Here is a 26,097-nt window from a genome sequence, read left to right as displayed (position 1 = left end):
GTTTGAGGCCAGCCTGGTCTACAGAGTGAGTTCCAGAACCGCCAGGGCTACAGAGAAAACCTGTGTCAAAAAACAAAACAAAACAAAAAGAACAAACAAAAATAAAAACCTTCATTATATAGGACAACATTTTCAGATCTCAAACACACTGTACCTTATATCCTATTCAATTACTAAATCAGTGTTGCTTAATTAATAATTTTTTAACATTTGCAATTAGCTCATCAGGTGTAGAATTATACTTAGGAGGCTAACTTTAGTCTTAGAATACTATTGTAAACATTGGTAGGTTGGCTTCAAAATCTCTTGCTCTATTTTCTAGATGGACATTTACCAGGTTTACTAGTGAATTACATCACTGTATTCTATCTGAACTACACAAAACTAGTCAAGAGACCTAATTAAGAGACTACATAATTTTGGGGAGCATCTCTATAAGTGCATTATGGATGGGCAGTATGGATCCCTTCCTGTCAAAAACCACTAAGCTAATCCCTGACAGTTTTGATCTCATTCAGAAATAATTAATTCAACTAAACATATATAACAGATTTTCAAAACATTCCTTGGCAGCTTTTGTTTTAAAATATATTCTGTGCACACAGCCAGGACTCCTGGCTAACCGCCCTCCCTCCCCGATGTTCTCATTTCTATCACATTTTTCCTCATTAAAGTGAGCACACTGTATCTGGTTTCTTTTCTTCCCACTCATTGTTCAGATTAGCATTTTAATAATCCTTCAGGCAATGCCGTTCAAAGGAAACAGGCTATCTGAAGCAGAGGACAATTTGTCCTACGTCCCATGACTCTAAAAGTCCAATCATATCCCTGGACCTGTTTATTAAAAATCCACGTAAACCAGCCGTACAAGCAACAACCACCCCAAACTGGCCGCTTGACAACAAAAACACTGAAAACACCTCATTACACACCTTGTCTTCGGAGCCCTTTGTTCCCACTGAAAACCATGCTGGAAGCCTCCGGCTGTCAGTTGCTACACTGTCAGCCACGGAGGGATCCAGATGTCGGCAGCGGTGGAAAACACGGGAGCAAGAGCGGAGCGCAGCGCTTCCCTGGGCAGGCTTCTCACAAAGGCAGAGTAGGGCGCACATAGCAACAGTGCGCTCAGCTGATTGGACGCAGGCTGTGCTCAGCCTCACTCCTGGGTCGGCTCCCTTACTCGCTCGCTCGCTGGGCTTCCTGTCTACTTGGCAGCACGGTCATGTTTTCTTTGCTCCTCTTAAGAACTCAGCTGTGTTTAGGCAACTTGAAAGGGAAGATCAGTGAACTGACAATGACCAGCACGGGGCCCCAACACGTGTACTTCTAATTGCTCTTAAAAGACCAGAAGTGTGTAAGATAAAATTGATCTCTGGTAGGGTTGCACATAAAACCCAGAACAAAGCAGGGAAGTGAGGGGAAACATTTATTACCTTCCACTTCAAGTAAATCAGGTTCTCACCCAAGTGAAACCCTCAAACAACATGTAAATACAGAAATAGTAACCATGTGAATGCAGCATGGACCTGAATCTACCTACTATGAACTCTAAAGCAAACTCCTAGATTGGCACTACCAGAGAGGCACTGAACTGGCAGGAAGGGCCTATCTTTTTGACCTCACAAGTCCCAGTGCCTTTAAGAGGCAAGAACAGGTTAACAGGTCGCTGAGTAAGATCCAAAAGGGAAAAGCCACAAGCTGCTTAGTGAACTCTTACAGTGAAGGAAGGAGGTAGGAATTTCCAGCATAGGTCTCTTGTTACATGAAGCAAGACACATATTCTAAATTCATTTACTTTTATCTTAGAATTACCTGTACATGGGAAGGTATTGATATTTTTCAGGTTTCATGTATACTAGTCCACATCATCTCCACGAACATCAACAGCAAAAACACCTCCCTCCCCAGTTTGCAAAGCTGTTTGGATTTTAAATTTTTTAGTGGTGTTGCTGATTGAACCTAGGGTCTTGTTTGCCAGGCAATCACTCTGCCACTAAGATAGACCCCAAACCCCTATAAGTGCCTGGGAAACTCAACACAGGTATGAAAGAACAAACAGGAAGGATCACAAATGGTTTTATTTCAGAAATGCTTTTCTGAACATCTATCTCATCAACCAGGCACAGGGCTCTGAATGTTAAAGCAATGGAACCTTTTTGAGTTCTTGGTGGCAGCTTTGAGATCTGTAGAGCAGCTGCTGCAATCTGCTCTTACTGGGAGCTTTGTTTACCTCAAGTGTCCTAGGTGGGGGGAGTGCAGGATGATGGAAACACTGGCCACTAAGCACCCCATGAGCACCACGAGGCTATTTTTACACGAGAGGCCACAAACAGCACGGCGGCAGGCAGTTTCATAACAGCCCCAGAATCCACAAGATTACCACCCCAAGGAAGCGTCTAGATTCCAGGGGTTCATAACACACAAGTAAACACAACCAAAGAGTTAAATCTAACCCTATTGCTAGCTTCTCCACTAGGCATGGAGAGCTCCCAACTCTCCCAAGGAACAACATAGGGTATGCTGGAGAACACAGAATGAGCCTGTGTCACAGGCAACTCAGGGGATGCTACTATAGAGAAGGCAGGGTTTTAAAGTCAGACCAAAGGGTTCAAAACATGAATCTTCTATTCACTAACAGTAAGAGAAAGAAAATTTCTAAGCCACTAAAAACTTCCCTGATGCAAGACTAGTCTCAAGCCCCCTCTAAGTCCTGGACCTAGAATGCACCTAGGCTGCTGACAAATGACCACTTTATGGGGTCTCCTCCGTCACACTGTATGCCCTTCAAATGGCAGTATCACATCTGCATGTTACAATTGCTCACCCAGCATCATGCCAATTTAAATCCCACATAATTTAATTTTACTTCCAAACTACTGGAGATGAATAAAACACAAATGAATAGAGAGTATTATTTCCACTACTCAGATAAGAAAACTGGCTCATCTAAGGGAATCACATTAAAAATCTGGATTAATAAATTTGTATTTCAAAATTAACTTTTTCTCATCTTTCTAAAACAACAACAAAAAACAAACAAACAAAAAACAGAAGAGCCACATAAAACATAGCTGAGCATGGTAGAACACAACGGGCAATATAAACATTCCAGAGGCTGATGCAAGAGGATCACAATATCTAGGTTATCTTGGGTTATGCAGTGAGACTCTATCTTGGAAATAAATCCAATACTAGTAACCCCTAGGTAGAGTGGGACCACTTCCTTTCAGTTACAGCTGTTGAGCACTGTAATTAACGGCTTATGCTACTGAGTGTTTACTGATATTATAGTGTGGACCAACAGCATAAAGAATTCCCAAGCCAGGTGTACTGCACATCTATAATCCCAGCACTTAGGAGACTGAGGCAGGAAGAATCAGATTTTGAGGCCAGTCTGGGCTACATGAGACTCTGACCAAAATAAGTAAATAAGTACTACTAAACAAGAAAAAGAGGGAACTCAGAAAATACATTGTATTTATTTAGTCAGATTATAAGAATAAATTAATAACCTTTTCCAAGAAGCACACCACCTTGAAAAATAAAAACTAGCCAGGTGGTGGTGGCACACACTAATCTCAGCACTCAGGAGGCAGAGCCAGGCAGATCTCTGTGCGTTCAAGGCCAGCCTGGTCTACAGAACGAGATCCAGGACAGGCTCCAAAACTACACAGAGAAACCCTGTCTTGGAAAAAAGCAAAAAAGAGAGACAAATAAAAACTAAACAAACAAAGTCTACTTTACAAGGTTCCTCCCCTGTGCTGCCGGTCCAGTACATCTTGAAGAGCACCTTCCATCTTTCTGAAGGAGTCTTGCTTCTCCCTGGGTTGCTAATCTTAGTAAACAAAGCTATGATGGATATGCTTGACAGCACGCGCCAACTCTGCAGATCTCCATCTGTAGGCCAAGAGTCTAGACACAGAGATGCTACACAAGGGCTGGCTTCTGTCCTTAGGTCTCTGCCCGCCCGCTCCCCCTACACACACCTACACACACACTAGCATGTGGTCCAGTTCAGGAAGTTACTTTTGTTATCCTCATGCAAGGAAACTGACAGGCAAGCTCATCTTTTATAACGGTTTTTAAAACAATGTATTCATTCCAAATAGAAAATAGAAGAATGTCAAAAGCCAACTGTTTTAGATATCTGTTTCCTGCTAGCAGAAATAACTGCTACGATACTTTGGATACAAGCTTTGATACTTCTTGAACAAAAAGGACCTTTCAATGTGGGTATGTTCAGTAACTACCATGCATATGTATACATCAGGGAGCCACTACACAGGAGCTGCCACCCAACTTGTTACATAACCACCTCCTCTCACTCTCAGGCAGTTCTTATCCAACTGAGAAAACTGACTTGTTACCTGCCCAGGTAACCAGAGTCAAGTAGACAAAACTAGGGTTCTGATATAGTTCTTTCTGTGTCTTATGTTCGAGCTTAAACACAGCTATCCTTCCCAGAACCTGAGTGTGATGAGGAAACTGGGGACTGAACTGAGGGCCTTGAGTATGCTAGACAAGTGTATTACCACAGAAATACAGCCATAGTTTTTTTTTCTTTTTTGTCTTGCTATTTAATCCTGGCTGACCTCACACTCACTGTACAGCCAAGGTGGCCTTGAGCTTATAGTGACCCCCGGCCTCAGTCTTGTAAGTGCTGGGATTACAGTTGCTTATCACATTGCAATTTTTACTTATTTAAATTGAGACAGGGTCTCAAAATGTTGCCTACCCTGACCCTGAATTCACTGTAGCACACAGGCAGACCTTGAATGATGAGTAGCTACGATTACAGGCCTGTGCCGCCAGGCTGGACCAATGATTCTTATACACATGCATCCATCTATCCAAAAGGCAAATACAGCCTCACACAAGGATACGATTTTTTTTTCTTTTTTTTAGTTTTTTTGTTTTTTGAAGACAAGGTTTCTCTGTGTAGTTTTGGTTCCAGTCCAGGTTCCTGTCCTGGATCACGCTCTGTAGATCAGGCTGGCCTGGAACTCAGAGATCTGCCTGCCTCTGCCTCGTGAGTGCTGGGATTAAAGGCATGCACCACCACCACCCAGCAAGGATAAGATTTAAACACAGAATGTTCACATTGGTATTTTCTATCTACTAGCCAATATTTGACACTACAGCAGCCCATTACACACCAAAGCTGCTAACAGGCTGGGATGCACCCCATAGGCAGAGTGCTCCAAGCTCCTGCAAGGGCCAAGCCAAAAGGGGAGGATAAATGGAAAACAGAAACCCAACCAACCATCTATCTTTAAAACACCAGTCCTGACACAGGGAGCCTGGATGCAGCAAGACATGAGTTGGACACAAAAGGGTCAGCTGGTGAACCTTGCACTTCATGACAGAGGTCACTCCCTCCGTCCAGGGGAGTGAAGCAAATGAGAAGGAACTGACCTGAGAGGCCCAGATTTCAACTTGGCCTCCAGCCAGCTTTGTGCATGAAGTGCAGCTCTGAATGCTCCAGGAGCGGAGGGCGAAGGCCAAACAAGACACAGTGGGAGAGCTACAAAGTGCTACACAATCTGTAACCTCCCACGGTGGGCTTCTGAGACAGCCTGGGCAGGGAAGTGTAGGCATCTTCCCACAAACTCCAACCTCACGGGGAAGATCACTCAGGGCAGATGCTCTCAGGATTTGCAATATTTCCACTTAAACACTGTCCTAGCAAAACTACCTGAGCTTATTTATTTATAAAGTTATAAAAAATGATTTCTCTAATGCCACAAACCATCTAGCCCAGTGCTTGGCTTTCAAAAAATTCAAGAATGTTAAGTCTCTCTTGGGCAGGGAGACACAGCTCAGTAGCAGTCAGTGCTTGTACAATGCCCTCGGATGGATTTCCAGAGCCACCCAAGTATTTTAAGTTTCCTTACCTTTGGATACATGAGGTCCATGCTACAATAAAGGAATCCAGAGCCTCCTCCCAAAATACCTCTTCACATGTACACATACACACAGACAGACACATATAGACACAGACACACACTGACAGACACACACACACACATATAGACATAGACACACACACATACAGACACAGACACACACTGACGGACACACATACACACAGAGCAATACAGATAAATAACAAATGGATGAGGCTGATCTTGACTGCCAAAGGTTTCTATTCTTATTTTTTACATTGCTTAAACAGCATCACATAAAATACCTTATAATGATTAAGTTGCAAGAAAGGTAACAAAATAGTTAAAATTCAACATTGTTAACAGTTATGGACATAGCTAAGTCTTTCTGAAAATTAAAAACAATAGTATGCTGTTGGGACAGTCTAGGGATAAGTCAAGATGCCAGTCACATTCATTTCCTCTTCCATGCACACGCTGAGTTGTGTTTGTTGAGATGGTTTGAGTGGCAAAAGAGCACCTGAAATACTTCGTTATTAAGAGCCAACAGCATTTTTGACATAAATAATAATAAGACTCAAAGGGACCTAATTGGCATCCTCATCTGGGCACGGTCTGGGTTACGATGACCTGGATGGGCTGCAGGAGCAGAGCCTTGTTTACAAGACCTGAGATCCTGGAGAGAAGAAAATGTTCTAGCCGGTTCTTTTGGCACCGTTCATACTACATTGTTTAAAATGAGCTAGAACAGGGGTTATTTTAATCTAAGCTACCGGGCAAACACTTTGTCTAATAATATCTGCACACACATTAGTCACATATAATAAGTGTCAAGATCAGGCATAAGAATTCTTTTTAATACCCTACAACACATGGTTAATTTCAGCATTATTACATAAAACGTGTGTCAAGGAGCACATGGATCCCCCTTTACTTCCTCACAGGTGCACTCTGGGGTTTGCTAATGACCTGTTACTGCAAAGCATGCTACTTTCAAGTCAGCTAGAACCAATAAAGACTTTTTATGCTGATAAATCGATGTTTTTCCTGAAAGCTTTTCCATGGAGCTAAGAGCCCATAATTACCTATTCTTCTGTTCCTGAAACAGTATTTTGAAGATTAAGAGGCTGCCTAAAGAAACTAAAGCAGTTGGTGAGTGACAACTCCAAGCCCTATGCCTGTCACTGATGTATATACTGTCATCTCTATTAACAGGAGCTGATGTCAGTGACAGATTCAGTATGTTAAATTCTGGAAGAACTTTAGCAAAAATCAACTAAGGTCAACAGTTACACAGACCTACTGAGCCTAGTGTGGCGGCACACACTTGTAATCTCAGCACTAGAACCCTGAGACAGGAAGACAGGGCAGGCAGCCTAAGGTCAGCCTGGGTCACACAAAAAGAAACAGGGATGGAGACACAGCTTAATAGTAGAGGACTTTCCTAGCATGCACAAGGCCCTAGGCTCCACCTCCAGCACTGCACTGTGCTGCACTAAATTATTTAGTTAACTAATTTTTTAAAAAGCCACAGAGAGCAGATACTAGAATTAATGTGTTGAAAAACAACCAAGAAACCAAAACTGTCATTGAAAAAAGAAATATATATTTTTTTGTATGTGTGTAGTGTGGATGTGCTCAGAAGCCAGATGAAGGTGCCAGATCCCCAGGAACTGAAAATACAGGTGCCTATGAGCCTTCTGGCCTAGGTGCCAGGACCCAAAATCAGGTCCTCTGCACGAACAGCAAGTGCTAGGAGTCACTAAGACATCTCTCTGGCTCCATTTTTTTCCTCATAAATAAGGAAAAAGACATTAGCCACCACTGCATGCACAAAGACTGACAAGTGATTTGGGCAGCAGAGAGAACGTTGTCTCAGGGCAGCAATGTCGACTATTCATCTCTGAAATTATTTGAATATGCTTTAAAAAGGTGATCTAATATCTTCATTTTATTTTTCATATGAACATCCAAGCATAACAACACATGCCTGTAATCCTAGGACTTAGGAGGTAGAGCTAGGATGATCAGGAGTTTAAGGCCATCTTCAGCCATGTAGGGAGTTCAAGGCCATGCTAGGCAATATGAGATCCTTCTAATACACACCAAGGCTAAGCAAATCAAACCCCTTACTGCATCCTGCCTACCCCTGTCTAAAGGGAGCGAAAGCACTCATTCAAGGTGCTGATGTTGACTAAGGAAGAGATGGGCATGTGAGTGGTTTATAAACACAATATAAAGCCAATTCTGTGGCTGGAAGGAGAGACACAGCCAAGGGCTTGGATACACTCTCTTCCCTTGGAGAAGACAGATTAAAGAAGCAAAAAAGTGTGGTCAGTATCTGGTCTTCCTTCAGTTCCTAGAGGAGGCCAGATTCTTCCTAAATTCAGCGCCTATGTACAAGACACCTTGCCCTGGAACATTCTGCCCCACTCCTTGCAAAGCTCACTCCCTCTTGCCCTCTGTTCTTTCACAGAGGTCTTAACCATGTTCTCTCTGATCTCAGCCTCTTTTGACCTTTGTATGTTTCTTTCAGAGTGTTCAACCTATGTACTAAAGAGATGCTGACATTCACAGCAGTAGACAACAGAACTGCAAACTGTTTAGAATCAAGTTGTAGACTGAACACTTTCCACAGCTCACCTCCACCGATTGCTACAACAGCCCTGTCAGGAAGCAGGTCCTACAACAAATGCCGGGCTGACTGGAAATCTGAGACCAGCTTTAACAGCTGGAGAGGTTACTTCTTTTCTCCAACCTTGTCCTCCCCACCCCTTCCCTCCCTCCCTCCTTCCCTCTTTCCTTTCTTTCTGTCCCAGAACTCGCTCTGTAGACCAGACTGGTCTTGAACTCACAGAGATCTGTCTGCTTCTGCTTCCTGAGTGCTGGGATTAAAGGCGTGTGCCACCACCGCCTAGCCAAATTCTAGTTTTCTTAACTAGAGTTTCACGTTCTCCAAAAGCCTTTCTCCCTCGGGTTTCTAGAAGCTGAATGGCTCTGAGACTGATTTCAGAGTAACAAAAGCACTTTCAGGGGCTGAGATGCTCATAGTGGAATTTAATCTGTGCCACTGTGCATGTCACCCGAGGCTTTCCCTCTGATCCGAGCCATTCAGAGTGCCTGGTAGACACCTGCACTCTACAACCCGAGTCATCAGAAAGGCACAGGTCAAGGTTAGATGAGAAGCTAGAGCACACTACACCTCCAGGACCAGTGTTCACTCTGCATAGTCAGTACTAGGATGAAAACACACTTTCTCAACAGTCTGTCTAGATCCTTCCCAGTTTCTAAGTAGACATGTCCAGAGAAACAACATTTAAGAAAGGAGTTATGAATGAAGGGACAATGAACCTAGAGGGGCCCCCTGAAGTCATCTCATCTAACCATCAGATGAAGAGGATCCTGGATAAAGAAGGTGGTGACTATTTGCACAGACAGTGAGAGAACTAAGACCCAGGACCTTCCTGCTTCATGCTCTTCCTACCCTAACAAGCCTCTTCTGCTGGCCATCAGCTTCCCTTCCTTCAAGCTTTGTTGTGAGACGATTTCTGTGGTTGGGGAAGGAATGATGCGTGCCTGTCCTCTCCTCAACACAGCCAGGGAAGCTTACCTGTGTTGTAGGGACGGCCATGCTCAGGGCTCACAGGGCATCTAACTCCACAGAATTTATCTGAGCTTCTGCAAACGACTGTCTAGACCGGGAGAAGGAACCTCTCCCCTTCCCACCTTACCATCTGTGTTTCTCCTCACATGTTAGAACCTGTGGCTGAATAACAGTGTAGCTTACTGCTCCGACACGAGTATCATAAAATAGCAGACACACGATTATTAGCCCTGTGCTCCACACTAGCAGTTCAAGAACTTTCAGAATAGAGAATACTAACCCTTCGTGTTCATAAACAAAGAATGAAGGCAAGGAGTAGAACAAACCAAGGAGAGAAAGAATTTAGCCAACAGCAGAGGTTAGTGCTGAGTAATTTCATAAGTACAGGTCACAACGTAGTTCTGCGATCTAAAACATGATTTCAAGACTGTCAAATAGTAGTATCTCTAGGCTTGCTTATGGCTAAATTAAAGAAATGAAATTCAATGATTCTTCTAAAAAGTCTTCTGTAGTAGCCAGGTGGTGGTGGTACACACCTTTAATCCCAGCACTCGGGAGGCAGAGCCAGGCGGATCTCTGTGAGTTCAAGGCCAGCATGGACTACACAGCGAGATCCAGGACAGGCACCAAAACTACACAGAGAAACCCTGTCTCGGAAAAAAAAAAAAAAAAAAGAAAAAGAAAAAGAAAAAGAAAACCAACAAAGAAGTTTTCTGTAGTCATCCCAAAGTACTTACTAGTTAGTGCCCACTGTCAAACAGATTAAGCCCAAAGTCCTTGGCTTGACATTTAAAAACGCAATCTTTTCTACTCCTAAATTAGCCCTCAGTCCAAGATTCTGCCTTCTACCTTGTCTTAGTTAAGGTTTCTATTGCAGTGAAGAGACACCATGACCACAGCAACTCTTATAAAGGAAAGCATTTAACTGGGGCTGGCTTACAGTTTCAGAGGTTCAGTTCTTTATCATCATGGTGGCAGACAAGCAGACATGGTGCTGGAGAGGTAACTTTGAGTTCTACATCCCACCAGCAGGCAGCAGGAAGAGAGGCACTGGGCCGGGCTTGAGCACTGGAAACTTCAAAGTCCACCCCTAGTAACATACTTCCTCCAACAAGGCCACACCTACTCCAACGAGGCCACAAATCCCAATCCTTTCAAAGAGTGCCACTCCCTAAGAGCCTATGGGGACCATTGTCATTCAAACCACCATATACCTCCACACTACATCTCTCTCCTTAGAGTGCCCTGAGCCATCTCAACCCATAATTGTAAAAAAAAAAAAAAAAAAAAGTCTGTCTATGTCTATGCAAATATGTGTCTTTAAGGCTCAACACAGCTGCTGTGTTTTCTTAAAGACCATCCATACCTTTAAATCCTTCTTCCTGGCTGCAATCAATTACCCCAAAGCACTCTGACAGAGACACTGTTCTGACACTCACTCAGCTATCAGCTCATTTCAGAAGACTGCAGCAAGATAGACAGTCAGAGCTGCAGATGCTCCCCAATGTAACCACAACTTTCCTTAGCAAGACCTCAAAAAACTGAAGGGATTCCTAATCATTTGGGATTTTACAGATGAAGTAGCTAGTTAACATTAAACCAATGCCACAAAAATCCAAATTTTGAATTCCACAATCAAGGAAGGCTGAGTTTGTCGTGTGTGTGTGTGTGTGTGTGTGTGTGTGTGTGTGTGTGTGTGTTTCTTTATTATGACCTTGAGGGGACTTCTCTGAGACCCCAGCAGTTGGGTACCCTTTGCACATGCTCCCACACTCAGGCACAGCTGTTATCAGACCACTTACTGTACTGGCCTTGATGCTTCTGGCCCTTTCTCCATTAGATTCCCATTGCCTTGCCCTCATCATCTGTATGGCTGGAGAATACACGGGTGACATAGAAGCATACATGCTTAGACACTGAATAGCTCCTGTGCCAGCTGTGGTGGTGAAGCCTGCAATGCTAAAACTCTGGAAGTGGAAGCAGTATGATAGTGTGTTGAGTTCAAGGTCTGCCTAGGCTACACAGTAAGTTCAAGGCCAGCTCGGGCTATATGCTGAGACCCTGCTTAAAAAAAAAAAAGCAAACAAAAAGAATAAATAACTCTCTGATTACTTTTTGGTATATATATATTTCTTTTTTTTTGTTTGTTTTTGTTTTTGTTTTTCGAGACAGGGTTTCTCTGTGTAGCTTTGCGCCTTTCCTGGAACTCACTTGGTAGCCCAGGCTGGCCTTGAACTCACAGAGATCCACCTGGCTCTGCCTCCCAAGTGCTGGGATTAAAGGTGTGCACCACCACCGCCCGGCATATAGTTCTTCTTTATCATATAATTTCATTCAATCCACAAATAACCTTATAGGAATAAATAACCTATAGGAACAAATATTCCAATTTAAAAGAGAAAAAAACCCAACACTAAAGTATTTTATTTTACATTACAACCCTAACAAATCACAAAATGACACATAGAAATTCCCATTAATGACCAGTTCTGTGCCCCTCTCCCCCCAAAGGTTTTAACTGACACTGGCTATTACTCACAGCACCACGAAACAGGACTGAATTCTGGGCTTAGAGAAGGAAAGGAGCCTGGTCCAAGTCCTTTGGAATCCTAGGTAATGCTGTCAATCATTAACAGTTCATCATTCTGTGTTTTTCACCAAGTTCCTAGTGCCCACCACTGCCCCAACCTCTCTGCCCTAGTGTTACTCTAGACTGATGATCACCACCCAGAAACAGCTGGATGTGCCCCAAGTTACCCTGCTTCCCCTTTCCTGTGGCATCTGTCCTAAAACTGCACAGTCCAATGCCGGTCTCTACTTCTAGCTTGCACAGCACACCCAATGTTGATGGGGACAGAAGGTCTGTTGACCTCTGTGCCTGTTAAAACTAGTTTTTATAACAGAGTTCTGAAATACTCAGTTCTTCAGAACAGCTGAGGGAAAAACAAAAACCAGAGCCAGCCCTAAATCCCTTCCTGTATCATGGGTGGGCTAGGTCTTGAAACCCATGAGCCAAGTGAGCTAACCACACCCCTGCCTGTGTGAAGCATATGGCTCCTGCCATTGCCAAATTCTCAGTTCACTTTCCAAAAGGCTTCAGGTAGACAGTGTTAGAGCAAAAAGAGCTGTTACTCAGACAATGTAATTGTCTAAAGGTCATTTTGGCCTGGCAAATATTGGTATTAGAATATTACATTTATTTATTCTCTGTGTACCACGTGAGTGCATGGAAGTTAAAGAAAGCCGAGTCATCATGTGGATGCCAAGGATTGAACCTGGGTCCTCTGCAAGAGCAGCAACTGCTCTTGACCACTGGTCATCTCTCCAGCCAGCCCCTGAAGATAGCATTTCAGTCCAGATTTGATCATTAAGTTTCAGGTTCTTCACTCTTGTTACATTAGATCACACAGCTAAGGGGGCCTGACTACAGGATGGCCACAGTTTAATACTCCTGGAAAAGCATCTAACCAGGCTGCTACTCTGAAGGTGAGGCAAAGGGCAAGTCCTAGCTAGCTATGAAGATAGTTCAAGGCCAGTCCAAGTGGCTAAATAAGACACTGTCTCAAACCTTAAAAATAAAGAAAAAGCATAATTAAATATGCATTTGCTAATCTAAATGACTTATACTTGGTGTAACTTAAGTCAGGGAACAAGGAGTAATTCATTTTTTAAAATGTGTGAATTGCTATTAGGAGAGTAGCCCCAACTGTGAAGCACCTGACTGCCCTTGGGAACACTTCAGCTACTTACAAAAGATCCAACCCTCAGGGTAAACCAGGAGTGTTATTATAGCATTCCACAGCTTACAAAGTCCTTTGTCGCATCCTTTCACCTGAGCTCAGAACCAATACTGAGCCAAGCACATTTTCCAGATGAGAAAACAGGTTTGGGATTTGACCCAAGTCACAAAACCCAGTAAGAGACAGGGCAGCCCCTATCTCAACTCTAAATCCTTCAAGTCTTTCCCCTGCTCTTCTATCTACTCCCCTGCCTCCGTGTGCTTAGAAACAGGAAGTTCACCTATTTACTCCCTCCCTCCTAAAACAACAACAGGAAGAAACTGAGCATGGGGATGGTGATCACAGCTTCCTCTACATATCTGTTTGTGATCACTTGCCAATCAGATAACCTGGAGACCACTGACACTTGACAGCAAACAGCCTTTGCCTACTTCTTATTTTATATTGTTTTATTTCAGTTCAACTTGGCTCTATAGCGCACGCACTTGTGCGCACACACACACACACACACACACACACACACACACACTTTTTCAATAGGAAGCTCCTGGGCTGGTGATGTAGCCCATTGGTAGCAGAGGGCTTGGCTAACTAGCATGCAAGAAGCCCTGGGTCTGATCCCTAGCACTGCCTGAAACTGCATGGTGGCCACATCCTATATTCCCAGACCTGGAGAGGGACATAATACCTTTTCCCTCAATCCTGGAATGGAGAAATGTTTTAAAATGAGTTGGAAAAAAAAATCAGGTATAAAGTTGTGATAATAGCCTCAAAGTTATAAGTCAAACAAACACCTAGAATGGAAGAATTTCATTTGGTGTCAACGATAACTACCTTCTCTTGCTCCCATTTCTTCCACACTGATGTGTACTAGCCATTCACTCATTCATTAGTTCATCTGACAACTGTATATTAAGTACAGCCTATGCACGTACAATACACCTTCCTTCTGCAAAACTGATGAGTCAGGGAAGATAGCTATGGCTTCATGTGTCAACAGACAGCAAACAAGGAAAAAGATAACTAGTTACAAAGTTTGGCAAATGCTACCAAAGGAACACAGAATGCTGACACAGAATAGCAAGAGACATCTAGTTTAATAGACGTATCAACAGTAACAGTTAATGTGAGTTGGGAACATTAGGGTAGTCAGAAGAAAAAAAAACCTCTCTGAAAAAAATGACATAGAAGAGAAAAACAAGGAGCATCATGGGATGCTGGAGAGAAGGGCTGTTTCGATAAAAGGAAAAATGTATCTAAGACCCTGAGTGATAATCAAAATCCAAAAAAGGGCCAGTGGCACGGGGCATAAACAAAGGGAAGACGTGAACAAAGCTTGTATTTCATCTGCTGAGGAAGCTCCCTCAGACCTCTACCTGGAGTTCAGGCGTCGCATGTGGCTCTGGTTAAGAACTGCACTCTTTCCCAGGCAGGCCAACAGGAACCTCAGACATAGTGATGGAACTGCTCTGGTTTTATTGTTTGTTTTTGTTCCTTTGGATAGAATACCTCCCTCTTCAGTCGAGACTGGCCTGGAACTCATTCTGTAGCCCCAGGCTGGCCTTGAACTTGTGACAATTCTCCAGCCTCAGCCTCTGAGTACTTACTGGGAGATGTTTGACTTGGCATACTTGGGTCTATTCTGCATTTTCCCCCATCTAAGCAAAGACAGAATCACCTGCAAAGAAAGACTGTACCTTGTGTGATGGAAAAGCCCCACGAACGGACAGTAGTATCAGGACAAAATATCATGAATGTAATAAATCAACACAATTAATGTAATTAATATCATAAATAGTTATTGAATGGAAAAAAAGGAAGACTGTACCTTCCTTCCATCATACACGCACCAGGAGTAGGTGACTCTAAGTTTAGTGTTCTCACTTTAAAAAGAAGGAAGGAAGACACTGCCATGATCGGATGTAAAGATGAGAGGGGCCAGAGAATAAACAAAGCCAGGTGTGGTGCAAACCTGTGATCCTGACACGCCAGAAACTGAGGCAGGAGGATTGTTCTAAGCTTGAGCCCAGCCTGAGATACATAGTAATACTCTGTCTCAAGAAACAAGAAGAAGAAGAAGAAGAAGAAGAAGAAGAAGAAGAAGAAGAAGAAGAAGAAGAAGAAGAAAAAGAAGAAGGAATAGAAATAGAAATAATGGTGTTTGATTAAACAACTAAAATTTTCCTGGGCTTCTTTACATAAAATGCTCAAAACACACAGATTCATCACTGTTTACAGATAAATGAAATTTTAAATTATTCATTGTACATATACATTAGCTTTTCAAGTCTACCCTCAGATTATTTTTTTTTCCTCATTGGACAGAGAAATGACAGTGTTCAGTCCACTAAATCACCTCCTTTTCACTGGATGACAAGAAAAACACAGGGTACCTCTCTGTCCACCCCTTTACTATTCCAGCAATTATCTGACAGCGTCTGATGTGTCGTGGCTCATCAGCATAAGTGCGTGACAGACTGACGGGGTGGCCGGCTCTCAGCTCAGATCACCTCCACTCCGAAGCAGGAGCTGAATCAGCCCCTTTGTTCAGTTCTCCCAGCTTTCTCTAAATGCCTGGCTTCGTCCTTAGAAAATGTCCAAAAGCAACAACAGCAGCTCACATTTGCATGCTCCCTAAGTGGCAGCTGCTGTTCTGAGCACATTATGTATGTTAACTTATTGAATTTTCAGGGTAACTCTAAGCCAAGGTACTATTTATTAAAAAGCCCATTGTAAAGACACGGGAACCAAGAAGCAGGCAGCGTCCAGAGTCACGAAGCTCAGAGATAACTTGCTGGTTTACCCAGCATCTACATTTGTTTGTTTGTTTGTTGTGGTGTGTATGAGGGGGGCATGTGTCTGTTCCCTCCCTTCACCATGTGGGTCTTAGGGATGAAACTCTGGTTGTCAGGCTTAAAAGCAGACTCCCTCAAGCCTATTTCCCCCACCAATTAAGTTATATCTTATAACACTTTAATGTAAATTACTGTTACCAGTGAGGCTATGAACACATACTTGAACTCACTTTGAACTCGGGCTCACCTTTTTTACTATCTGGATACCTTATGTAATAAACCAAAATTCTGACCAGGCAGTGGTGGCACATGCCTTTAATCCCAGCACTTGGGAGGCAAAGGCAGGCAGATCTCTGTGAGTTTGAGCACAGCCAAGACTACACAGAGAAACTGTCTCAAAAAAGAGAAAGAAACCAAATTCTCTGTGACTTAGTTTCCCTTCTCTACACAACAAAGGTGCTAACAGATACATCCATGAGTAACTGTGCAGAGGAAATGAGTTACACCTGGAAAGAGCACAGAACATGGTCTCTGCATGGAAGGCCCAAGTATCAGCTGTTATTAACACCACTACTGCCCTCCTCCGGGAATTCAGCCAAAGACTGCAGTCAACGTAGCTAGCATTTCTTCTCCTCCGGCATGTGTCATTTCTGCTGTTTGATTCACACAGGCCAAAAACGGACCTTTCGCACCACAAGAGGAATGCACCTGAGTCCCCTGCCACACTGTCTAGACCTAACCACGTCTTCCTTCTGTTTCAGCTATCTGCAGAGCACTAATGAAAGAGAACAGGACTGCTTGTGTCTACAGAAGCAGGTCCAAAGCCACGGCAATGCAAAGACTAATGACAAAGTGTGAAAGATAGTAACAAAAGGGAGAGAGACAGAGCATAATCCTCCCATTTTAAATTAAAAAATATCCAATTGTTTCAAGTTTTGTTTGTAGATCAAATTTTGTACTTATTCAAGCATCAGACATGATCTGCAAAACGTTTATGACTTGAAACACAGTATGTTTAAGTAACTGATTTATTGATACTTAAAGTTTGTCTTACTTTTTAATAAGTTTCTATGAACCAAAATAGCACTTAAAATAGACAAAATTAATGTATTTTATAACATGTGGGAATATGCTTTAATTACTTCCACACAAAGATCATGTTTGAAAGACTTCCCATATTTGTATAACTGGGACACTCCATATTTGTATAACTGGGGCCAGGTCCAAGCTGTACATCCTTGAGTCCAAGGCAGAGCAGCTTACCCTCTGTAGCTAACCAGCTGGGCTCAGCAGGTAACACCATTTAAAAACCTATAATCCAGAAAAACTTATTCTAACCACAGTACTCCTCAGACAGATATTAAGGTAGTTCTAACAGCAAATGACGGTATAAAGAAATAAACTACACTCTTACGTCATGTGTCTCTTTGTAGGTTGGATGTTTTCCCAGACAGCTATATATTAAAAGGCTACAGGCTGGCGGTGGTGGTGCCTTTAATCCCAGCACTCAGGAGGCAGAGGCAGGCAGATTTCTGTGAGTTCAAGGCCAGCCTGGTCTACAGAGCAAATTCCAGGACAGCCAGGGCTACACAGAGAAACCCTGTCTTGAAGAAACAAAACAACTGAGGCCAGCCTGGTCTAGAGGGTGAGTTCCAGGACAGCCAAGACTGCTTCACAGAGAAATCTGAAAAACAAAAACCAAACCAAACCAAACCAAACAAAACACAAAACAAAGGGCTCCTGACTGCACAGTGACTCTTACCTCTGCTGAGTACAGTTTGCAACTGACCAACATGTCAGCACCCACAGTGAAAGTTGTGTACTGAGTTCCTACCATGTGTCAACGACTCTCAGAGGTCATATGTGAGAAGACAGAAGCGGATGGGAGGAAGAACAGGCAGCAACGAGAAAGGAGACTCTGACTCCAGAATGCACGCTAACAAGTAACATTAAGGACCTATGTTGCCATTGTTACCCAAGTCTGTTATAAACTGTTTGGAACTTGAAAAATGTTTTTGCCTACTTGTTCTATACTATTTTGTTTGTGTTCTGACAAATAAAGCTTGCCTGAAGATCAGAGGGCAGAGCTAGCCACTAGTTAACCACAGAGGCCAGGCAGTGTTGGCACACACCTTTAATCCCGGCACTCAGGATGTAGAGACAGGAATATAAGGCAGGAGGAGACAGGAGCTCCCCCACCCCAATTCAGTCTGAGGATTCATAGAGACAAATTAGGATCATGCTTCACCTACTAGTAAAATACTGCTGTACAAAGATAGTGGAATGTAGCTATTTGCTACACAGTAACATGTTAATTGAGTATATAAACAAAACCTCCAGCTTCAACTTACTTAACAGGCAGAGTTGACTACATCTACCTACCATATAAGGTACCTACACATGCATACACTCAACACCAGCAGATAATGTGCATGTTCTGGTTGCCTGAACATTTCTGTTTTACTACTTGAGATACATAATTTACAAAAATCTAGAAGAATCTGGTCTTTTGCTACTAAATCCATTTGTGCCACTCTCTCCATTAAAATAACCCAAGGAACCATGCATTCAAAAACTACTACTGTGAAAAGCAAATTGAACACTTTGGAACAAGTTAGCCAGTCAATCTATCTATCCATCCATCTACCCACCCACTCATCTATTCATTCTCCATCCATAAATATATCCATCATCCACCTGCCATCTATCTATCCATCCATCCATCATCCATTCACTCATCTATATGCACACTGGCGATTGAACCCTGAGCCTTGTAAGTATATTAACTGTACCACTGAGCTATATACCTCAAACCCCAAAAATACACTTTTGATGAACATAAACTCCCCCTCTCCCTAAAACAAACTTACGATTTATGTACATACAAAAGAACTATAAAATTGTAAAAATTAGGAATAATTAAAAATGTGAGATTCCCACCTTAGACTGATCTGCATAGTCGTCTTCCACTTTACAGAAGTCAGAGCTAGAGATCTTACCTATGTCCTGGTTTGGTTTACTTAGGAAATATTACACCCAACTCTAAAAGCAGACCCATTTCACCCTCCAAAGGTTCACAGAGATAGGGTATAGCTCAAAGGTACTGAGTGTACAGGCCCTGGGTTTAATTCCTAGTACCAAAAAGAAAAAATGAAGGGCTGAGGACATGGCTCAGTGGTTAAGAGTACAGACTGCTCTTGCAGAGGACCCAGGTTCATATCCTAGCTCTTACACGGTAGCTCAAAACTGTGTGTAGCTGGGCAGTGGTGATATACTGGGGAGGCAGAGGCAGGCAGAGCTCTGTGAGTTCGAGGCCAGCCTGGTCTACAAAGCAAGTTTGAGGCCAGCCAGGACTATACACAGAGAAACCCTGGCTCAAAAAACCAAAACCCAAAACAAACAAACAAACAAACAAACAAACAACTGTGTGTAACTCCAGTTCCAGGGAATCTGATATCCTCTTCTGGCCTCTGCAGAATAGCAGGTACACACATGATGCACGAACATACATGTAAGCACAACACCCATACACATAAAGTTTTTTAAAGAAAAAGAAAACAGGAAAGGAAGAAGAAAAAACAGAGGATATGAAATGAAAAGCACGGTGATTTTTCTGTGATTCCCACTGAACTGTTTTTTATCAGCTAACCAAATGCCACACCCAGTCACAGGGTAAGGGCCTCCCAGTGCAGTTACTTACAGACATCCTAGCAAGTCCCAGGGCAGTGTGGGCTACACAGTGAGCTCTTGTCTCAAAATGAGGGTGGACATAGCTGTACCCTACTAAGCAAATAGTTTCACGTCTCTACATTAAAACAGACACTTTTCTAGTTCTTGCACGCCTGTCTGAGAGTCTCTTATTCACCTTCATTTTACAGAGATCCTGGCATCAGGTAGGATCATCTAGTTCTCCAGGACACAGACTATAAGCAAAAAAACTAAAGGAACAAGAATAAGTATATTATCATCAGAGACTGCTGATACAGGGGGCCATAAAACCAGATATGAACAAACAGGTAAGAGTGTGGTTGAAGTTAAGAGACACCAAGAAAATATCACAAACTTACCTAGCTTCTCTAGGCCTGCCGTGGCACACAGCTGCAATTTTCAGCAGCTCCCATTATCATCAACTAAGGTTGAATTATACTGTGTTTCCTCTCTCTCTCCCTCTCTCCCTCTCTCGCTCTCGCTCTCTCGCTCTCTCTCTCTCTCTCTCTCTCTCTCTCTCTCTCTCTCTCTCTCTCTCTCGGTGTGTGTGGGGCAGGTGGAGAAGAGGGTCCCCTGGAACTGGAGTGACTGGGAGTTGTGAACCACCACGTAGGTGCTGGAACCTGAACTCAATTTCTTTGGGAGAGCAGCAAGCGTTCTCAACGGTTGGGCCATCTCTCCAGCCCCTCTTGGTTTTTGCTGAAGTAAAGGCCAGTACTAGGGTGGTAGAGGCAGGAGACTTAGGCACTCGATGTCAGCCGCAGTGACAAAGGAAGCTGAGGGCTAGCTTGGGCTAAATGAGACCGTACAAGAGCACATTGCACATAACAATGAAAAGATCTATGAAAAACTTGCTTTAGTGTTTCTGTAGTAGTTTGTTAAGTAAGACTTTGTAATTACTCTGAATCTTGTGTTTTTTTTTGTTGTTGTTGTTGTTGTTTTTAATTCATGAACCAGACAGTTCATGGTTTGGTTTTTTTGTTTGTTTGGTTTTGGTGTTTCGAGACAGGGATTCTCTGTGTAGCCCTGGCTGTCCTGGAACTTGATCTGTAAACCAGGCTGGCCTTGAACTCAAAAGAGATCCACCTGCCTCTTCCTCCCAAATGCTGGGATTAAAGGCATTCACCACCACCTCCCAGTGACAGTTCACGTTTTTCTGGAATAAAATCACAACACTGGATTTGGGATTACTTTTTTTTTTTTTTAAACCTGAGAATGATAAAAGGGAGCAACAACTTTCAAGGGAAAGACACTCACTCTCACTTCTCTGCGAATCTTGATAAGTGGATTTCTTTTCCGTATCAACTTGTATCAGTACCTAACTAAACCTTTTATTGTTTAGTTACAGTTTTACCTAAGACAAAACAAGCTTTATAAAGTTGCTGTTGTCAATGCTGTTGTTGGACTGCAGCGGCTTTAAAGCAACTTTTTAACAAGAATCCAAGACAAACAGTGACTTTGATTTTATTTGCTTGTTTATTCTGAGATGCAGCTTCTGACCTTGGTACCAGTTTTTCCACAGTCACTGATGTAATCTAAAAATCTAAACTTAGCATGGGACACAGGCAACCCTCTCAACGGCAATGCACCCGATAGATATGTCTGCAGACAGAACTATAAACTTAGCTGAGTTAACAGTAAAACACTCAAAAACTAATGTAGAGCATGAACTTAAATATAGCTGTCTCCCACTACTTCCTTGACCAGAAGACATATTTTAAACTAGACAATTTGTATTTCTAATCATTTTGAAAAATATATATAGAGAAAAAAATAATCGTTTTCATGCACAGGTTCTTGAAAATCCACTTTGGGAGGATAAATCCCTTTTTCCAGTCCTGAGATCTCAGATTTGAATGAGTGCTGTTTTTTAGTCCTTCCTCCCAAACACGATAATACCTACTGCACAATTTCTTGGACTCGAACTCACATCTGACTAAGAAGCTCATTCCTAACCACTAATACTATATCAAACACTCCTCAGAGCTGTCCTTATCCTTAATCAGAAGGCTAATAAACAACTTTTGAAGTCTTTGAAAAGAAAAACGAGGCTGGTGTGGTGTTGTGGGGCTGTAATCTTGGCACTTAAAGAGACTGAGGCAGATGTACCCTGGGGTACATCGTGATATGCTTTTCCTTTTTAAGATGTTTTATTATGTGAAAAATGTTCACTTACTGGGCCTGTATGTGCACTGTGTGCAAATGTGCATGGGTTGACGTCACAGGACAACTTTCCGGTTGGTTCTCTGGTTCTCTCCTTCACCCTGTAGGTTCCAGGGTTTGAACTCAGATCATCAGGTACGGTGGCACCTTTACCCACGGAGGCATCTCCTGGGCTTGTGACACCCTTTGTTTGTTTTTCATTCAAAAAATGGGGTGAGGGAGGAGCAAGGTATACACATTATTTTCTAAGTCTTGAAAAAAGTAGGTTTAGAGCCAGGCAGTGGTGACTTTAACTCCAGCACTCAGGAGGCAGAGGCAGGTGGATCTCTGAGTTCCTGGCTAGCCTGGTCTACAGAGCAAGTTCAAGGACAGCCAGGGGTATACAGAGAAACCCTGTCCCAAAAGTCCAAAAATAACAACAACTACAACAATAATAATAATAATACAGGTTTAGAATAGAAAAATTGGGCCCTTCATTGTCCATTGAAAGACGGAAGCTGGGGTACTCTAAAAACAACTGGAATTCACTTAGAGCACAAAAATGAACCAATGAAGGGCCACAGTGGTGCATGCCTGTAATGCCAACACTGTGAGTTCTGGGCCAGCCTGGGTTACATGGTGAGATCTGTGCCAGCCTAGACAACTTGGCAAACCCTATCTAAAAATTCCACAAAAAACAAAAAACAGCTCATGAAACAGAAATGATTACACAGTAATACTCTTTATCAAGTTCAAACTCGAGTTTCAAAAGTTAGGAAACTTTTCTAAAGTTGGACTGACTTTACCTAAAACATGAGTAACCGCACCTAAAACGGATACTCAGCCTGTGGCCGCTCACAAATGCTACTCTTGACCCTACGTTCTGCCACAGACCCAACACTCTCTAAGGACAGGTCCTTCCCGTCTGACTTCAGCTACCTACTCCATAAGCCCATCTCTTCCCAAGCAGCTGGTATCTTCACAGAAACTGTTTGTCACGTCTGACACTGGAATAGTTGATCCTGCGGAAAATGAGGTTAACGCCTCTAAAAGGAGACAGAGAAACAAAACACAACTCAGGGCCCTACTTAAATAAATCATTTACCTCGGTCCGGCTTCATTTTCGCATCCAAAACACAGGTGTGGGTTCTTCCAACCGGCACCCCGCTGACGCAACGGCTTCGGCTTCGTTTTCCAAACGCTAAGAGATCAAAATAAAAAAAATAAAAAAGAAAAAAAGGAAACAATCGGGTCTTGTTTGAACCCCCGGATCTTGCAAGAAAACTACTAAGTTAGGCCTCTTCCTGGTGCAGACTGCAGTGACAGAACCCTGGGCAGGTCTGAAGGAAAAAAAAAAAAAAAAAAAAAAAAAAAAAGCTCAAGTCTGGGTCCCGCCTCCCCCGGCGTCCTCGGGCCTAGCACCCCTGTTCCCCGCCCCTGCGCTCTCCAGGCCAAGGTGTCCTCCTCTGACACAGCGTCTCGGAAGCACAAGCAGGATCTATTTATGCCCTGGAGGTACAGGCACGGAGGAGGAAGAGTCGGGCTACAGGCGCTAAGGCAGCCCTCGGTCAAGTACCCTCGGGGCACCGAGGCACCTCCGCGGGGGCCGGGGCGCAGCAGCCCCCGGAGCGTCCCCGGGCCTCACCTGCGGGGTCTCCCCGCTGGCTAGCCTCGCCGAGGCCTGGGGAGCCGGCTTCCCGCCGGAGCCGGTCAGCAGCAGCAGCAGCAGCAGCAGCAGCAGCAGCAGCAGCAGAGCCCGGGCATGTCCTCAGCCGCGCCGACCCACGCGTGGCGCTGCCCACCCGGGAGCGGCTCCCATGGCCCGCCCGCTCGCAGCCCTCCGGGACCCCCTCGCTCCTCCTCGCTCCTCCTCCTCCTCCTCCCGGCACGGCTCTCCGCGGCCGCCCGGCCGCTCACATCACACTCCGTGCCGGATCCGGGCCACGCCTCCCCGAGCGCAGCGCGCAGCGACCCCGCGGCCGCCGCCGAGACGCCCTAGACGCCCAGACGCCGCCGCGCCCCACGCATCCACCGGCCCCGCTCGCTGCCGGCCCGCCTCGCTCGCTCGCTCGCTCGCTGGCTCTCCACTCTTTCTCTCACTGTTTGCCCTGTCAAAACACTACCCGGGTCACGTGTCCCAACAACAGCCAACCCACTCTCGTCACTTCCTCCGCCGAGGCGGCGCGCGCCGGTTGCTATGGCAACGCCGCCGCCGCCGCGCGCCCCGGAGCTGGAGTTTGGGGGACCGGTCTTCCCGGGGGAGGGGGGTGTCTCAGAGGACGCGGGACCCACAGGGGCCACCTGCACCGCGCACCCAAGCAGCCATGGAACTGCGCCCCGAGTGCACCAGGGTCACCAGGGAGATGTCACCCCAGGGCTTACCCCAGACGGGAAGATAATTATAGTGTCTCCTCCTCCACAGGGATGCTGGCCTGGCGCAGAAGAGCTGGAATCCAGCCCTCAATGCATGCTATTCCCCCATGGAGCCCGTGTTTGATGTGGCCGGGAAAGGAAAATGGGGGCCATACATACCAGAGAAAGGAGCTTGGGGACCAGGGAAGGCCCCTTCCCACTGCACCCCTAGGTTTTTCCCTATCTGCTAGGACCCAAGCTTCAGAAACACTGGAAGAGCTAAAAATAGCTCGTGTAACTTCTAAAGCACTGACTCACCGCCAAGCGGACACTTCTGACACCATGTTATTGTTGGGGAGCTGTAATTTTCTTGTTGTGCTATAACAATGTGACACGGTGACATTGCGTGTTCCGATGTTGTGTCATCCCTTAAACACAAACAGATGTCAAGAATCTGCTGTCGCTAAAAAAAGCACCGAGGGCTGCAGCTATTAGCCACTCAGTTTAAGACAAACCCAAATGAAGAAGTACAACATTGCAAGGCTCTAGTTTCATTGGAAAAAAACCACACTTTTTTAAGAACCTTTTTTTTTTTTTTTTTTTTTGCATATGAGAATCACAACAGGAAGGACTAAGCGAACTGTGGTCGACTCTCTCTCATCTCTCTATAGTTTCCCGTTTCTAAATTTTTAGAGGTCTGATTTTTTGTTTATTGTTTGTTTTTTCGAAACAGGATTTCTCTGTGTAGTTTTGGTGCCTGTCCTGGATCTCGCTCTGTAGACAGGCTGGCCTCGAACTCACAGAGATCCTCCTGGCTCTGCCTCCTGAGTGCTGAGATTAAAGGTGTGCGCCACCACTGCCCGGCTAGAGGTATGATTTTTAACCCACGGTTTTTGTAAAGCACGAAATTGGCAATTTTATTATTATTACTACTGTAATTATTGAAGATTTGATTTGATTTTTCGTATATGAGTGAGGGCTTGGGATACTGCTCAGCGGTAGGGCGCTTGCCTAGCATGCACAAAGCCCTGGTTCAAATCTCTAGTACCAAAGGAAAAGTAAAATAACAATACATACTCAACAATGTAAGTATTTGCTTGTGTTTTTGTCTGTTAACACATGCATGCAATGCACCCAGAGGCCAGAATAGGGCGTCGGATCTCCTGGAACTAGAGTTACAGAAGGATGTGAGCTAGGAACTGAATACAGGTCCTCTACAAGTGTTTTTAACTGCTGAGCCATCTCTCCAGCCATCATCATCATCATCATCATCATCATCATCATTTTGCTTCAGATCAAATACATGGACTTTCTGTTGTGAATAAGTAATATATTTCTAGATGATTAGACATGTACCATAAAATAGCATACACAACTGAAGTTATTAACTTTAGCTCCAAAGCTGGGTTGAGCAGGGCAGAAGAGAGATGGAAAGATGCATACTCTAGTCGTGGCAATGTTCCACCATGAGAAGTGAACGTTTGGGCAATGGAAAGAGTTCTTTGATATAGTGGTGGCTACAAATGTTAACTCCTGGTAGACCTTCCACTATTTAACAATGTTTTGTGCAATTTTTTAAAAATGGGAACAGAAGTTTGACTTCCTCTGCAATCGCTTTTCAGTTAACCTTAGTAATGGGAGACAGAACAGTTACAGATAATCCAAAATAATTTAGCACTCCAGCTGCGGTGGGATAACAGCTGTTGTAGAAGGCTTGTGGATGAAGAGGTGGCAAGAGGTGTGATTCGGCAGCACCACCCTGCTTAGTGTGTAGGAAGCATAAAGGACAGAAAAACGGGCTGATGAAATGACTTAGATGCTGCCAGGCCTGAGTACCATCACCCCAGCCCTAGGACCCACGAGGTGGAAGA

General features: G+C 44.0%; 1 protein-coding gene across 4 annotated transcripts in view; it reads right to left on the bottom strand.

Annotated features, from left to right (window-relative positions):
- The window catches only part of Atosa (atos homolog A), a 75,851-nt gene extending 52,850 nt beyond the window's left edge, over positions 1–23,001 (bottom strand). Inside the window, exon 1 of one of the 4 annotated variants that reach the window (XR_009380284.1) lies at positions 933–1,047. Coding sequence is in view for 3 of the 4 variants with exons in the window: in XM_059268244.1 (XP_059124227.1) it covers positions 933–969 (37 nt within the window). In the remaining variant the exon portion in view is untranslated. Of the gene's footprint in view, positions 1–932; positions 1,056–22,979 lie in introns of those variants that run through there. The other 3 variants (XM_059268243.1, XM_059268244.1, XM_059268242.1) reach the window with 3 other exon arrangements.
- Positions 23,002–26,097: the final 3,096 nt, after the last annotated feature.

Source organism: Peromyscus eremicus, chromosome 7, assembly GCF_949786415.1.
Source record: "Peromyscus eremicus chromosome 7, PerEre_H2_v1, whole genome shotgun sequence".
NCBI classification, from domain to species: Eukaryota; Metazoa; Chordata; class Mammalia; order Rodentia; family Cricetidae; genus Peromyscus; species Peromyscus eremicus.
The sequence above is the reverse complement of the archived record's forward strand: the minus strand, read 5'-3'. Positions and strand labels throughout refer to the sequence as shown.